At 48.6% G+C, this 14,733-nt stretch overlaps 1 protein-coding gene across 2 annotated transcripts; it reads right to left on the minus strand.

Moving 5' to 3' along the window:
• Positions 1-8: 8 nt before the first annotated feature.
• On the minus strand, positions 9-12,742 carry tm9sf4 (transmembrane 9 superfamily protein member 4). Of its 2 annotated transcripts, XR_003933661.1 has the most exons (19): positions 12,702-12,742; positions 8,806-8,919; positions 8,515-8,614; positions 8,280-8,436; positions 8,010-8,154; positions 7,391-7,514; positions 7,101-7,222; positions 6,856-6,967; positions 4,682-4,752; positions 4,442-4,574; positions 4,253-4,334; positions 4,024-4,099; positions 3,870-3,953; positions 3,571-3,746; positions 3,430-3,493; positions 3,145-3,264; positions 2,976-3,065; positions 549-2,843; positions 9-471 (listed from the first exon to the last, which is right to left on the minus strand). XR_003933661.1 is itself a non-coding variant. In XM_030118111.1 (18 exons), the coding sequence occupies exons 1-18, from the start codon at positions 12,717-12,719 to the stop codon at positions 2,694-2,696; spliced, it is 1,938 nt and encodes a 645-aa protein (XP_029973971.1). In that variant the 5' UTR covers positions 12,720-12,742; the 3' UTR covers positions 9-2,693. The 2 variants fall into 2 exon arrangements, 1 of the variants encoding a protein (XP_029973971.1); XM_030118111.1 differs by having other exon boundaries at positions 9-2,843.
• Between the last annotated feature and the right edge of the window lie 1,991 nt (positions 12,743-14,733).

The following is a 14,733-nucleotide window of genomic DNA, read 5'->3' on the forward strand; positions in this document are numbered from 1 at the left end:
CTTTGAAATTCAACTGCTCGTCACTTTTATTGATCATTGTACATTTTGTAATTGAACATTCTGTAAAAGGAACCGAGAGAAAAGTAGCAGTAACAAGTTTGTTTCCGAGAGTCATTATGAGCGTCATGCTTTTGGCTAAAACGACGACTGGATTCATCACAGAGAGCGCCACGGACAGCGACAACGCAACAAATACAAAGCCGTGGTTTTTCCTCTTCTATGTACACTGGGAAAAGCCTCCGTCGCACTGAACTCGGGCCTCTCCCGAGTCTGTAAAAAAAATCTCCCCGGCACTGTGCTCCTCAGCAGCAGGAGAGGCGAGAGTCCGTCTCCAGGCGTCTGCTCGATCCGGTGTTCTGGGGCGCCGTGGACCCGGGCCCGTGTTGCTCTCTGATGGCGAAGAGGAAAAGAGGAGGAAACAGGAGGGCCAGTCTGTCACTGGAGAATCAGGATCCATCCAGGCGCCTCCTTCTGTGCAAAAACCACCGGGTGCATCAAGTGGCGCCGAAACCACCTGTCTGCGCGAGCAAGACTGCTTAAATATTTACATGGAGGTCTCGGAGAGCGCACTGCATGCTGGGAGCGAGGACTTCCACCGTCAAATACTGAGCGTTCCCGTTCTGGTTGCCGCCTGATGCTGATGCCTGCTCGGTCTGGGAGGCTCCACGTTAGCATTTCCCGCCACTGAAGAGCCCTTTTGACAAGAGTTAGAAGAAAAGATTGATACCACAGGATAAACCCACCGACTCCCGTCATCGGGAAAGCTGGGAGGGTCGGCCGGTGAACTCGGAATGGAACAGAGAAGTTACAACTAGCGGAGGCTAAAGCTAGCATAAAGTCAGAGCCTGGTTCTGTTGTGTCCTCCTAGCAGCTGTTTAGCTTAGCATAGGAACACAAGCAGCTAGCAACTTACACAAAACCGATTTCATGTCTAAAAACATGAAGTAAGAAGCTAATGTGTGTAGAGTTAGTTCTAAGTTCAGCATAAACAATGTTTTCACATGAACAAACTCAAAGTGTGATAAGCAGCAAGCCAAGACGCACCTGCTGAATTCAGCTGTTTTTAGCAGCAAGCTAACCTATTTTAGCATAAATGATCTCGTTCAAATAAATAAGTTATTTTAACTACTAATAACAGAAGGGAAGAAGCTCCAACTAGCATTTAGTTGACGGTGAAACAAGGAACAGTTTTTGTTCTGTAAACCAACCTGTTCATTTAAGTATACGCTATTTCAAGATGGCCATGTCTTCTGTCTGAATGTAAAGTGATTCTACAATTAGACGGTTCGCTCGTCCCACAATGTCTGTATGGTTTTTAAGAGAAAGTCGTTACTAGCAGCTGGTTAGCGCAGTTAGCAAAAAGGCACTAAAGTTCATATAAAGCTACTGGTACGTAGCAGCGTAGCTCAGTTAGCACATGTCTGGATGGAACGCAAACGCTACCGCTAGAGGGGAGCTAGCTTAGCACAGCCGCTCATATATACATTCGATAAACAGCTGCTGCTGGCAGCCGGTCACAATAAACATGACTGATTCCAGCCGTCTACTCTAGTGAGAACATGCAGTGGACTCATGCCGTCGTTTCAGATTACATTTAGGAAAAAAAAAGCAAACAGCAATGAACCACAGAGACACATCTGATCAAGAAAATCAAAAAACAAAACAGTAACTCATAAAACCACAACGTTCACACAGACGTAGAAAAACCTCGGCCATCGTTTTCTTTCGGAGGAGAGGTTTTCGGGCGGCGTGGCGGCGGGAGGAGTCTCCAGTTGGAGGCGGGTCAGTTTGCCGCTCTGTGGTATCAATCTTATCCGTGAGCTCTGGCCGTGCACGTGAACCGGAGCCGTGCACAGAAGTCCTTCCACACCGGAATCATGATACAAATCGAACTGGTGCTGCTCGTGTGAACCCAGCGGTGTCGATCGGCTGATTGTTTTTAATGAAGCGGGGGGGGGTTGACCTCTGACCCCCCGCGTGACGGGGCGATCTCAGCTGGATGTATCGGAGAGCCCTCGCTCGCTCGCTTTCTCTCTCTCCAGTACTGCATAGTTCAGCAGGCTGCAGCGCTGCTCAGGCTACACTGACGGCGTTGGGGGGGGAAGAGCGGCGAGCTCAGAACGACAGGGAACGTACAAGTAGAGTAAAAAATAATAGAACATTTAATTTAACCTTTTTTTTTTTCTTTTTTTCTTTTTCTGGTGATACAATGTAGAACTCCCCGAAATGATTTCCATCCCCGCATCGGTCCCAGACAACAAACCCCACGACCACCGGCAGACGCCCCGAGCCTTCCCATCAGCCCACACACAGGAGAGACGAGCCAGGACAGACACACAGGAGCAGAGTCCTGCAGAGACGGCGACACAGAGCAGGGGGCGTGCAGGAAGCTTCGGCCCGCCGTGTGCGCGCGCGTGTGTGTGTGTGTGTGTGTGTGTGTGTGTGTGTGTGTGTGTGTGTGTGTGCGCGCGGGGTGACGAGGCAGAGGGGCGCCGCTGCCTCCGAGTCTCTGAGGGGAACAAAAAGAGGAGGAGCCGCCGCCGTCCCGTCCGTCCTCCGCCAGCAGGCGGCGCTCTCTGCGCGCAGGTCAGTGTTTGTCGGACGTGGATAAAAATACACAGTTTAAAAAAAGAACTAAACAAAAACAAAACAAAAACAAAAAAAGTGAGGAAGGAGAGCGGCGGAGCGGCCGCTCAGTCGATCTTCACCGCCGCGTAGATTTTCCTGATGAACATGTAGGCGGCGTAGAAGCCGATCGTCCCCGTCAGCAGCCAGAAGGACAGCACCATGAGGGCGGTGTAGCCGAAGTACAGCAGGGAGGGGATGAACTCCACGATGTCCAGCTGACGCACACACACACACACACACACACACACACACACACACACCTGGTTAATACAGCTGATCACTCTGATATTCCATCAGCTGGTTCGATATCAAGCCGGTCGCTGTGGCAACTCGCCACCTTTACTCACCTTGTTGACAAAGTAGAAGACGGCGTAAACCAGGACGTAGAAGGCGGAGCCTCCGGAGACCAGGAAGGTTCTCCACCACCAGCGGTAGTCCTGACGGCGGGCGACAACACACGCTCAGCTCAGCTCATGATCGGGACTGATCCCAGACCAGCCCGGGCTCGCGGCTCACCTCTGCACACAGCTGGAAGTAGACCATGACGATGCTGATCTGGGAGCAGGACACCACCAGGATGATGAAGACCAGGAAGAGGAAGCCGAACAGGTAGTAGAACTGATTCTCCCAGATGGCCTGTAGGTGGCGACACACACACACACACACACACACACACACACACACACACACACACACACACACACACACACACACACACACACACACACACACACACACAGTGACTTCCACATGCGCTTCACGCTGCGTCTCAGCAGGAGGTCATCTTTACTCTTTACTCACGCTGAAGATGAAGAAGAGCTCGATGAACATGGCTCCGAAGGGAAGGATCCCCGCCATCAGGATCCTGGAGAGAAGCACAGCAGCTCCGGGTCAGACGCCTCGGGCCGCGGCGGTTCGGACATGGCGGTTCGGCGGCCTTACCCCACGAACTTGTTCATGTACCAGCGCTGCTCCGGGACCTGCCGGGGGATCTGGTTGGTCCGCACCGGGTTGTCGTACGGCTGCTTGCGGAAGCCGAAGTAGTAGCCCAGGTAGACCAGGGGCATGGAGATCCCGAACCACATGCACAGCAGGGCCAGCATGGTGGTGAAGGGAACCTGCACTCACACACACACACACACACACACACGATTCTGGTGCCTCCTCTTCACTGTTTGCTGCTCCTGCTCCGCCATGCGTTCCTCTTTAACAACAGGAGTGAGCGTCGGAGCGTTACTCACGGCGCCGGACGAGTGCTCCCCCCAGATGAAGCAGTTGAGGATGAAGCAGATCCCAAACACCACGGCGGGATACAGCGTGGCGGTCTGCAAGGGAAGGTCACAGCGTCAGCTCGCCGTTCCCACACACCGGTCCTCTGTAGAGGCCATCACTCACGTAGAACGCTCCCTTCTTCCAGCGCTGGCCCTTCAGCGTGCGGTACAGCCGGCCGGCGAAGTAACCGCCAAACACACTGCAGGGGAGACGTACACACAGACAGAGTTACACCGACTGTTACCTGGCTCGCTCGCTCGCTCTCTATAAAGAAGCAGGTTTCTGTACGAAGGCGGAAACAAACACGATCCTCCTGACGTTACTCTGCCTCGCATACAGAGGAGACGCCTACCCCATGAACATGAAGAGGAAGCAGGCGGTGGTCATCAGAGCTCCTCTGCTGGACGGAGACAGCATGCCCAGCATGGCCACGACTGAACACACACACACACACACGCACACACACACACCGTTTGTGTCTCAAACTGGATCCATGTCCGACTGGATTTCAGAAATAACCCTTCTCTGACAGCAGACTCACAGATGACGATGAGGACCATGCAGAAGAGCTGGATCCCGGAGCCCAGCAGGGAGCTGAGGATCATGGGATACTGGGGGGGCCTGAAGACGTCCCCGTGGACGTTCTTCCAGCCGGACTCCTCCATGGTGTCCTCCTGTTACAGGGCAGAAGAACACAGTGGTGGGCGTCAAACCGGCAGCTGCTTCCTGCTGTTCTGAGGCCAGCCGGAGCGATCGGAGCCGCTCAGCACTCCGTCCTCACCAGGTCGTCCTCTCGGTTGTAGTTGGCGATGTCCTTCCTCAGGGTCCTGATGATGATCATACTCAGAATACCTGGGAGAGAGGAGGCGGCGGTCAGCTGATGGAAACAGCGTCAGGTCCAGGGATAAAGTTCGAGTTAACCACGACTCTTCATGACACAAAACTCAGAGTCTGAACATCAGGAGGCGGAGGAGGATCAATAAATGAGCAACTATTTAACATTTTAACTGTTTTTAAAAGCTGCACTCTTAAGGATAAGCTACACTCCTTTTGAAAAGCAGTGCACAGTAAATGATGTTTTGATGATGAGAATTTTTACGTTATTTAATATTAGAGAATTTTTAAATATAATTTACTCTGCATTTCACATATCCGTGACTCAGGGTCAGTTTGTGTAATAGGCTGGTGATTAAACATTAACACCAGGCTGCTGCTGGCTTTTCACAATTCAGCCTAAATGGGTTTTTGCTAGTCTGTGGAGCAGGAGGTAAAGCACTTTTTAAACCACCAGAGTTCTTGGATCATTCTTTGCTGCACAATTTCTCTCAGAGGAGAGACGGCCTGGATGTTTCCTCAAGTTCATGTCTCTAATTTGGAGTTTCAGTCTCTTGAATGCATGTTTAAAGAAGGTAAACCGCCGTTCTGAAACATTCAGTCCATCCATGAACGTCCTGGTCAGCAAGAAGAAGATTACTTGCATTACTTACATTAACTAAGATTATCATTATCAAATTAAGAAAAAATACTGAGATAATTCTTAATGCTCATATCAGGCCCCCCTAAGACACAGCAGTATAAACACGAGTAACATCGTCTGTGTTAACATCGTCATGGACGTTTCATTCACTGACAGCAGCTTGTCGTGTATTTACAACAACTGCAGTCAGAGGAAACGTTATAAAACCAGGAAATAACTCACAAGACTTTTAAAACATAAGAATTCAGGACTGGAAACAGACGACGTCATACTGGAGGCTGAATATTCAGCTCCTGGCATCGAGAGGGCCTCAGAGACAGGAGGACTCATGAAACCGTCACCAGGAAATACCGGAGCAGCTCGGCATAGTTTCACTGTTAAACACACAGCGGTCGCTCTGTGCTCCTGATTTCTTTAAAGTGTTTTTATTACATTCGCCCTAACTGAGATAACACAAGACATTAAAAAGAATAACACCAAAAATTACAAATGAATGGTGATCAATAACCAGCTCACGTTACTGTGGTGCTGAGCAGTGACTGTATGAACGTCGAAGCCACAACATCAAATCGGTTTGTGAGCCTACGTTCACCTCACATGACCTCTCTACTCGCGCCGATCCTTCCATTTCATCAGGATCCCGTCATGCTGAACACGTCAGATTAAAAAGCTACATCTAATGTAGTTTCTGTGAGGAGAGCGCACGTCGTCGTATTCTCTGATGATCTCTTAGAAACAGATCGTTACTGTCTGAGCCGTCCGGTGTTTCTATCAGACTGATGGATCCACAGCAGAAGGCCCGACGCCGTGTGAACACACCCCGACAGTCAGGCAGGCGCCTTCCGTCCGTCCAGTTAGACCTGCAGGGTTTCTGCAGGCTGGTGAAACCAGTTCTGCCACCACACAACAGAAAGCTCCTGCAGCAAAGCAGATGTTCTGGGAATTCCAGATGTTTCTGCTGCAAAGCTGAAACTCAAACACTTTCTTATAGGATACAGACACACAGCTTTCGCTTTGCCTGATTCCCCTCAGTTTCATGTTTTGGATTTGTTTTAGTTGATGTGAATAAAATGTTTTCAGCAAGAATAAAATGCCATTCACCTCCGTCCACCGCCAGCAGAGGGAGCTGTGCTGGTCTGGGAGGAACGGGAAGGGATTCTGTTCTCACTGCAGCCTGAAGCCTCAGGACTACACGGTAATCAAGCTCACCACGTAGAGAAAAGCTCTGACTGTAAATCCACCAGGTGGCGCCAGCGCTGACACTGTGTATTGGTGAGTGAAGCTCATGAGGACCGGACTGTGATCGCACACAAGCTTTCAGTCAGACTGAAGCATGAAGAGCGGCGTTGTGTTCCCAGCAGGTTTCTCGATTCCTGGTCAGTTTCTGCCGTCTCAACGCAGCTCTGGTCCAGAACGCACGGCGCCGTCTGAGCTCCACGGCGGAGGAAGGCGGAGACATTCTGAGCCGGAGGACGCACCTGACAGGAAGAAGACCACCACCACGGAGTTGACGATGGAGAACCAGTGGATCTGGACGTCGCTCATGGTCAGGTACGTGTCCCAGCGGGACGCCCACTTCACCTCGCTCTCCTGCACACCGGCAACAACAAGCTCTCTCACACACACGGCTTTACACTCTGAACTGGAACTTGTTCCGGAGCTTTAGATTTCCAGCCAATCAGAGCTCGGTGGGTGTCTGTCGTGCCGGCTGTGCGTCACTCACCTCCCAGCGCACCGAGTAGGTGAAGAGCACCTCGTTCTCCTTGCTGGGGTCGATCTCCTGGGCGGCGGAGCCGCTGGCCTCGGGCAGGGTGCAGGTTCCGTCTTTTTCCACAGCCTTCAGGTCTGAGAAGAAACAACACAGAGAATGACGGCCTGTGCATGAAGAGCTTTAGCTGGAGCTGCGGGTGTGAGGAGGAATGAATGAACGCTGAAGTGCTGGAGCCAAAGCCAAGAGGGCGGGAACAGAGGCGGCGATGGAGGCCCAGAGGCCTGAAGCATCATGACACCGACCTTCTACTTTCACACTCTGCGGGATGACCTCGAATCGCACCACCCTGTAGTCGTGGACGTCTCCCTCCTCCAGTTTCTCCCGGTGGAAGTAGAGGATGAAGGACAGGTGGTTGTGAAGGTAAAACTACCAGAGGAACAAGAGGAAGCAAAACAACAGCGGTACTGTCAGACTTTCTGTTTGAAACACCAGGCAGTGTTCAGGAATAAAGGCCATTTCAGTCATTCTCTGCAGATTTAAGGCTTCACAGCTTTGTTTTTGGAGATACTGATTGTAGAAAAAAAGGATTAACTAGTGCAACTTGACTGCTGTACTGAGAGCGATCGATGGGAGGGGTGAAATTCAGTTAGTTTTATTGCAGGGAAGCAGGCTGAGGGGATGGCTACAGAGCAGTGTGTGTAAACAAAGTGTTGGAGTTTGCATTATTCATCGTTTTGATGCCAGTATCTTCACTTTAACTGCAAATGAATATTGGCTCCAAATACCACGAATAATCAGCAACAAACTATGAGATTAAAATACAGACTCCTGACTCCGGAGTGAAGATTACAGCCAGAAACAACCGCAGAGCGTCTGTGCTCTCTTGCTATTGTAACTGGAGGGTGGCGGAACAGCGCTGACCTTATTGTTGTCCACAAAGCCCAGCCTGTAGCCGTGCTCAAACTGGACGTCCTTCACGATGTCCTTCTTCTGCTCCTCCTCCGCCGCCGCCTCCCTGCTGGGGTAATACTCTAACCTGGTGGCCACTGGGAGGTTATCTGCGATGCTGAAAGGACACAGTCGCAGTTAGAACAGCTGAAGTGTGAGTAAAGAGATCAAAGCTGAAGATCTGAAGGTTCAATAGACAGAGGAGAACCAGACTCCAGTGTGGAAGTCAGAAATGATGCTCACAGGTGAACATAATACTCCTCCTGGATTCTCTCAGCCACCAGCTTGCTCTCTTTGATGCTCAGCTTTTTCTTGCTGCAGACGATCTCGCATTTCTTCTCCTTGTTCATGGCCACGTTGTACGGTGTATTTACAATCCGGTCTCCCCGCAGCACCTCGCCTACAAGGAACCAAACGCAGCCCAGTTAACCCGCTGCACCCCCGGCAGGCCCTGCACCCCCGGCTGCCCCCCACTCACCCAGGTTCTCGCCCTTGTAGACGACGTCGCCCGGCTTGCAGTACGGTATGGAGTAGTATTCGTAGGGCAGCTGAGTCCGGGAGCTGGTGAGCTTCACCGCCTGAAACCAGCCAAACACACGTCCATCACACAAAGAGCGGGCTGACAAATGAGCACTCACACACTCAGAGTCAGCCATTGATGACGGAAGCCTATGATCGCTGTGCAGTAAACACTTAAGCCAAACTATGCAAGACAAAAAACAGCAACCCTGCTACACCATGACGCTGGTTCAAGATGTCTTGGTCTTACCTTAATATCTACAGTTTCACCTTCACGGAAGTTCTTCGGAGCGACTCCAGGAACGTAGAAGGTCGGGACCACGGGCACTGAGGACAGCAGCATCAGGGCGGCCCACCACCTCTCCTGAAACACACACGTCACACACGTCAACACGACACAGACGAGTGCACTCACACTGCAGACAGCTCCCGCCTCTGTCCGTCAAGCCTCCAGCACTGGCTTCATTAATACCGTGTCTCACCGGAGACTTCATGCCTTCACGCTGTGATACAGTCGTTTCAGTACGCCGTCACACGACTAGTTCCAAGCCGCTAAATAATGAACCTCTAACAGATGTTATGACTGAGACAGTACAGCCCTATTAACAAAAAGAGCCTGAATTAGGAGGGACACAGCACCAAATAAAAGCCAATTCCTCATAAAACTTTCATACTTGTGAGAACAACAGATGTGACTGCTGGAAACTTGGAACTGTGGGAAAAAAAACATTCAGAAAAGCTGCGTTTTCTGCACATGCACAAAGTGGTGAAGTAGTAGATGAACACTTTATTATGAAAACAAGTTTTCCTTACCAGAGTTAATTGACCTTTACATACAAACGTATGAGCAGGACAGCCCGACGCTGACAGCCTGCTAACGGTCAGCTACACTGAGGCGACTGAACGAGGCTGTTTCCTCTGCAGAGCCTGTTCAGCACGTCGCCTGTACACACAACCAGCTGTGTCTACAGGTGTAATTACAGACATCCGCGTTGTGAAGTTTGAATTGTTTCCACTGTTAAATTGTCATTCCTGTGGTTAGCTTTTCTTCATCCCTCTATATTCCTGCGTCAAAAAGCAGCACTTCACACAGTATTGGTGAGCTGCTGCTCCCGATCATCATCTGTCGTGTCCTAACTCGTCCTCACGGTAAAGATTCGCCTGGTCATTTGACGCAGACACAGCTTTTAATCAAAACACTAAAGTCCAGGACATCAACTTCTGATAAAAGCTTAGGGTACTTCCTGAAAATCTTTATATTCAAAGAACTTTAAGGAAAACCTGATATGTAAAATCTGAAATGAATAAAATCTAAAACACTTCCTGAGCCTCTTATTTCCTGATAATACAGGTGACAAGCAGTCACGTTCAAGCTTCTACGTGGACACAAACATCAAGAAAGACAGCCTTAAGGGAAGGGGAACATGTCTCTGGAGAGATTCTGATCCGTTGGGTCCATTCAGGAAAAAAGTATGATCAAGAGTGGCGGTCAGCTCTGATCGTTTGTATGGAGTCCACGTAAACACTCATTGGAATCATGTTTTCGAGCCTGGGTCAACGGTGATGACGTCTGTGAGATATTTATGGGTGTGAGGCTTCGGTGACAAACATCAACTTATAGTCTACAAAGTCTTTGAATAATCAGAGTTTAAACAAGGACAACGCTTCTCTGATGTTCCAGGTCCTTCGATGTCGGCTCTTCCTATCATTGTGAAGCAGAATTCACCAAGCGTTGGATTGTTCACCCACTAATAGGGAACGTGAGCTGGGATTAGACCGTTGTGAGACAGGTTAGTTTTACCCTGCTGATGATGCGTTGTTGCAATAGTAATCCTGCAGAGTAATTCAGCAGGATTACTATTGCAACAACACATCATCAGCAGGGTAAAACTAACCTGTCTCACGACGGTCTTTGATCAAACAAATCCAGCTGTGATATTTTCAGGTGAAGCTGGATGTGGCACATCACTTTGCAAAGCATGATGGGATTGATCCGCTATCGGAGCGGGATGTTACTTCTAGTGCCTCTAAACTCACATCAACATAATCTTGATTATGTCTTAATTATGTCGACCTGATCTCCCAATCTGAGAGAACAGTGTTATTTCCATCTTTGTTCCAGAGCTCAAAACGGTGAAAATTACTGAAATAAATGCAGTTAATGTCTTTCCTCAGTCCTGGTACAACACACAGACTGTAGCTCATGTTACACACGCTGAGGAGGTTTTATATTATTAATTTAGATTTGATATTTATGTCCAGCACAGACATGGCAACCGGAAAAGCTGATCCCAGCTGGAAAATCCTGGGGGTCCTCAAGACCACATCCCCCCGAAGCTGAAGATTTTTAAGCTATTTCTACCCATTATGTACAAGAACGATATGCTAAGAAGACCTGGAATAAATCTTACATATATAAAGAAAATCAACTTACAGTCTATAGGGAATAATTACTAAGATGAGATGTGATATTTTCTGAACGTTTGACTTCCAGTGCATGATCAATGCTCCACTGCCACAGGAACCATGGTTAAGAACATCGCCTCATTGTAAACATTTCTTTACAAACTGTCCAAGTGTCTCACTTTGTCTCGTTGACCTTTTCCCCAGTTTACCCTCACTAAAACTTCTTGTTGAGGCTGTTCCCAGAGAAACGTGTTTTTTAACATTTTTGTCAATATCTGACACCGATGCCTTTTAGTCTTGTGTCAAAAACAAAACCTAAAATCCAGCAAGTCGCACGCAATACGGCAAAGAGTGAAACAAAACGGGAATTCTCATTAGTTGAAATGGTCCGTTCTCAGCCAGGACACTGGTCCATTTAACAACTCTTTAAAAGACACCATTCATTTCCTGCTGTTGGTGAGTCAGTAGGGGGACGTTTGGTTTTGATACAATCTGATGGTAAAATGGGAAGCAGTGGATGGAAATTCAGAATTTGTTCACTGTCACCACTTTAAATCAGACTCATGGTTTTTTTCACATGCAGCACTGTGTTTTACCTGTGGTTGATTTAAAAGTGCCAGAAGAGAGAAAATGCTGATTAGAGGACACGCCTCAGTCATTCAGAATATTATTTAGTACTTTGAAATTATTCAGAGATGTTTCTTTGACTTAACCGCGTCTTTTTGGCGTTCACATTGAATCTCCACGAGCACACCAACTGCAGCATCAGGATACTCTCAACCCCTGTTTGCGTTCAAAGAGTGGACTGAGATATAATCACCTCATTGTGAAACAAAGCTGCCTCTGGGACTATCCAGTAACCTGATCCTGATCGCACTGATCAGTGTGAAGTCTCTCCTCTCCTCTAGTGATTGTGACACAGCCTGTGTTGCTGATCTCTTCCAGATCCTATAATGAAATACTATTTACCATATTCCTTCAGGGATTATTAAACCAGGAACACCACTGACACAATAAAAGTATGGTCCCTTTTCACGCCACTAACCATTTGTGTGATCCGGGTAATAAAGAAACGGATGAATCGACATAAAGCCAGTAAATCGGTAACAGGTGCTTGCATTGTGTTGGTGGCCAGGAGTAGGAAGTTACCGGGCATGGCTCTCAGTCTAAACTCCATCAGTGATCTCCTGGAGGTAAATAAAACAAAAGTACCCGGGTAGAGATCACTGCGGTGCCGTGCTGTCACGCTCACATGTTCACGGGACCGGATGACTCCGGGACCCGGCTCTCAGCTGCAGCTACATCCGGAGTCTCCTCCTGGGTGAGCCCGGGGTGACAGCCCGACAGCCGGGGCGCGGCGGCTTGCAGGCTCCGCCAGGCACCGCGTCACAGACCTGGGGTGACAGCCGCAGCCCTCCCGGTGAGTCGCCACGGAGCGGCTCACACGGACGGCTCTTCCGGTCACAGCAGCCCGGACGAGCCGCCGCTCGAGCGCACATCTCTTCCGGCCACAGCCGCCCGGAGGCTCCGCTGCTAACTCGGTTAGCATGCTAACTCTGTTAGCCGGAGCGTCAACAGTCTCAAAGCGGCGCGGCTTGACCCGGTTCAGACCACCGGGCGGCTCAGGGACCGGCCTGGACCCACGCTCCGCCACCTCCACGCCGCATCGCGTGACTCACTCCGCTCACAGAGAGAGAGAAATGTGGACTTAGAAGGAAAAAGACTTCGCTCTCCACTTACCATTCCTGCAGCCGCCATTTTGAATACGTGTCATTGGTGACGTTCCGGAAGTGACGTAGTGTCTTTGGGAAATAAACTTTAATCCTGAGAATGAGCGACTTTATAAACCAGATCAACAACTAAATAAAATAGATGTTTCCATTAGAAATAATAATGAGACGTCGATTTGTGTATCAATAGTGGTTTATTCCTTAAAGAAGCTCCGAGTGACTGAAAAAGTCTAAAGATAATGAGATACAGCAAGTCCTAACAAGCACTTTGAGTTGGAGGTCCTCTACCAGGGGTCTGGGAGTAGGAGGCTCTGTGCAGTGTGTTAGCTGTTCATAGGACTGCTCTCTTCTGGACTGGGGATTCAGATGCTGTTCCTGGGATCTTCTGCAGCCACTTTCCTTGTTTAGGTGTCACCACCCCGAGCGCTCGGACTACTACAGCAATGCACTCCTCATCGGGATCTCTGGAAGAAGCCTACAACGGCTTCAGTCGATCCAAAACTGTGCTGCCAGGATCCTGATGAGGGTGCCAAAAAGACACCATATCACTCCCATTCTCCATAACCTTCACTGGCTCCCGATAAGGTTCAGGCTGGAATACAAAATCTGCCTCCTGACCCATCAGTGTGTCTATGGTAGTGCACCAGTGTACCTAAAAGAACTTCTCTCCCCACACGACCCAACCAGACGCCTCCGCTCCGCCGACATCAACTTGCTAAAGGTCCCCAAAACCAAACTGTGTTCCATGGGGGACAGGGCTTTTCAGGCTGCAGCACCCCGACTGTGGAATGCCCTACCTGCCCACCTGAGGGCGCCACAGTCGGTGGACTTATTTAAATCTTGCTTAAAAACGTTTTTGTTTGTGAAAGCGTTTGAATGATTTTACTGTTCTTTGTTGTATTTTATGACGTGCAAAAGTATGAGTGTTTTTATTGATTTAGCCTGTATCTGTTACTTTTAATTGTCACTGTTGTTTTTAAATTCCATTGTAGCACTTTGAGATTTGTTTTACAAATGTAAAGTGCATGATAAATAAAATTCTTTATTATTATTATTATTATTATTATTATTATTATTATTATTATTATTACAGGAACCGCATCAGCTTGAACCCTCCACATCTACTCCAGCTGTTCTTTCAACCTCTGGTCCTTCTCAGCCTTTTCCTCTTCGTTCTTCCTGATGCTTCTGTCAGCCACCACAGTATCCAGTGGGTCAGCCAGCAGCTGAAGACTCACAGGAAATTAGCCCATCTGGTCTCACCAGCTCCACCAGGATTTTGGTACTTTGTGTCCATACTGGTGTTTCTATACACTATTCCAGACATTCGGCGGTGTCTCTCCATGTACGCTGCTCTTACTTGCCTCTTACACCCTTTGAGCTTTGTAGACCAATAGAAATAGTTTGAATTCTCTGTGAACGAGAGGAACCAGTGCAAAGACCTGAGAACCGGGCTTAAAGATATGTGAGAGATGTGCGAGAACAGTGTCTCTTTAAGTGGATCTTTTGCACAGACCTTAAGGACCAGTAGTTTTTTTCTTTGACCCAATCGATACATGCATTACATTGCATGAGGGTGACTGCTGTGGTGTGGAGACAACTAGGTCACATGGTCTTGAACACTGCTGCTCTGTGGGTGGCTCCTGGTCTGCAGTGGTCCATATTGATCAGGAGTGATTCAGGGCAAAACAACAAAAGAGGTGAACCAGTGAGATGCTCTGTGATACACATGAGGATGAAAGCTGCCTCTTGTGGTCCGATCCAACAGATAGCATCTTAATGCTGGTTCTGACAGAAAGCTGCCAGAATGCACAGTGCTTCATGGTGTGCTGTTTAAAAACTCTCCGTATAGACTGATATTCATTATTTAGGAAATCCCAGTCATGACAAAACATTTAATATCAAATAAATGGCACAGCTTTGAAGCTTTAAAAAGAATTTATTGAAACATTTTCATTACAGTTGAAACAAGCCTCTCAGAAATATTATATAGATTTTATAGATAAAGAGAAATCTAAAATAATTTTAAAATATATTTAACC

This window comes from Salarias fasciatus, chromosome 20 (genome assembly GCF_902148845.1).
Source record: "Salarias fasciatus chromosome 20, fSalaFa1.1, whole genome shotgun sequence".
Classification (NCBI taxonomy): Eukaryota; Metazoa; Chordata; class Actinopteri; order Blenniiformes; family Blenniidae; genus Salarias; species Salarias fasciatus.

What these genes read in the sequence shown, in the direction of transcription:
- tm9sf4 (XM_030118111.1), bottom strand. An exon ending in CCTACTCGGTGCGCTGGGAG is followed by an intron (nt 6,968 to 7,100) that starts GTGAGTGACGCA and finishes GCCGGTGTGCAG; the next exon opens with GAGAGCGAGGTGAAGTGGGC. An exon ending in TCTTCTACTTTGTCAACAAG is followed by an intron (nt 2,844 to 2,975) that starts GTGAGTAAAGGT and finishes TGTGTGCGTCAG; the next exon opens with CTGGACATCGTGGAGTTCAT.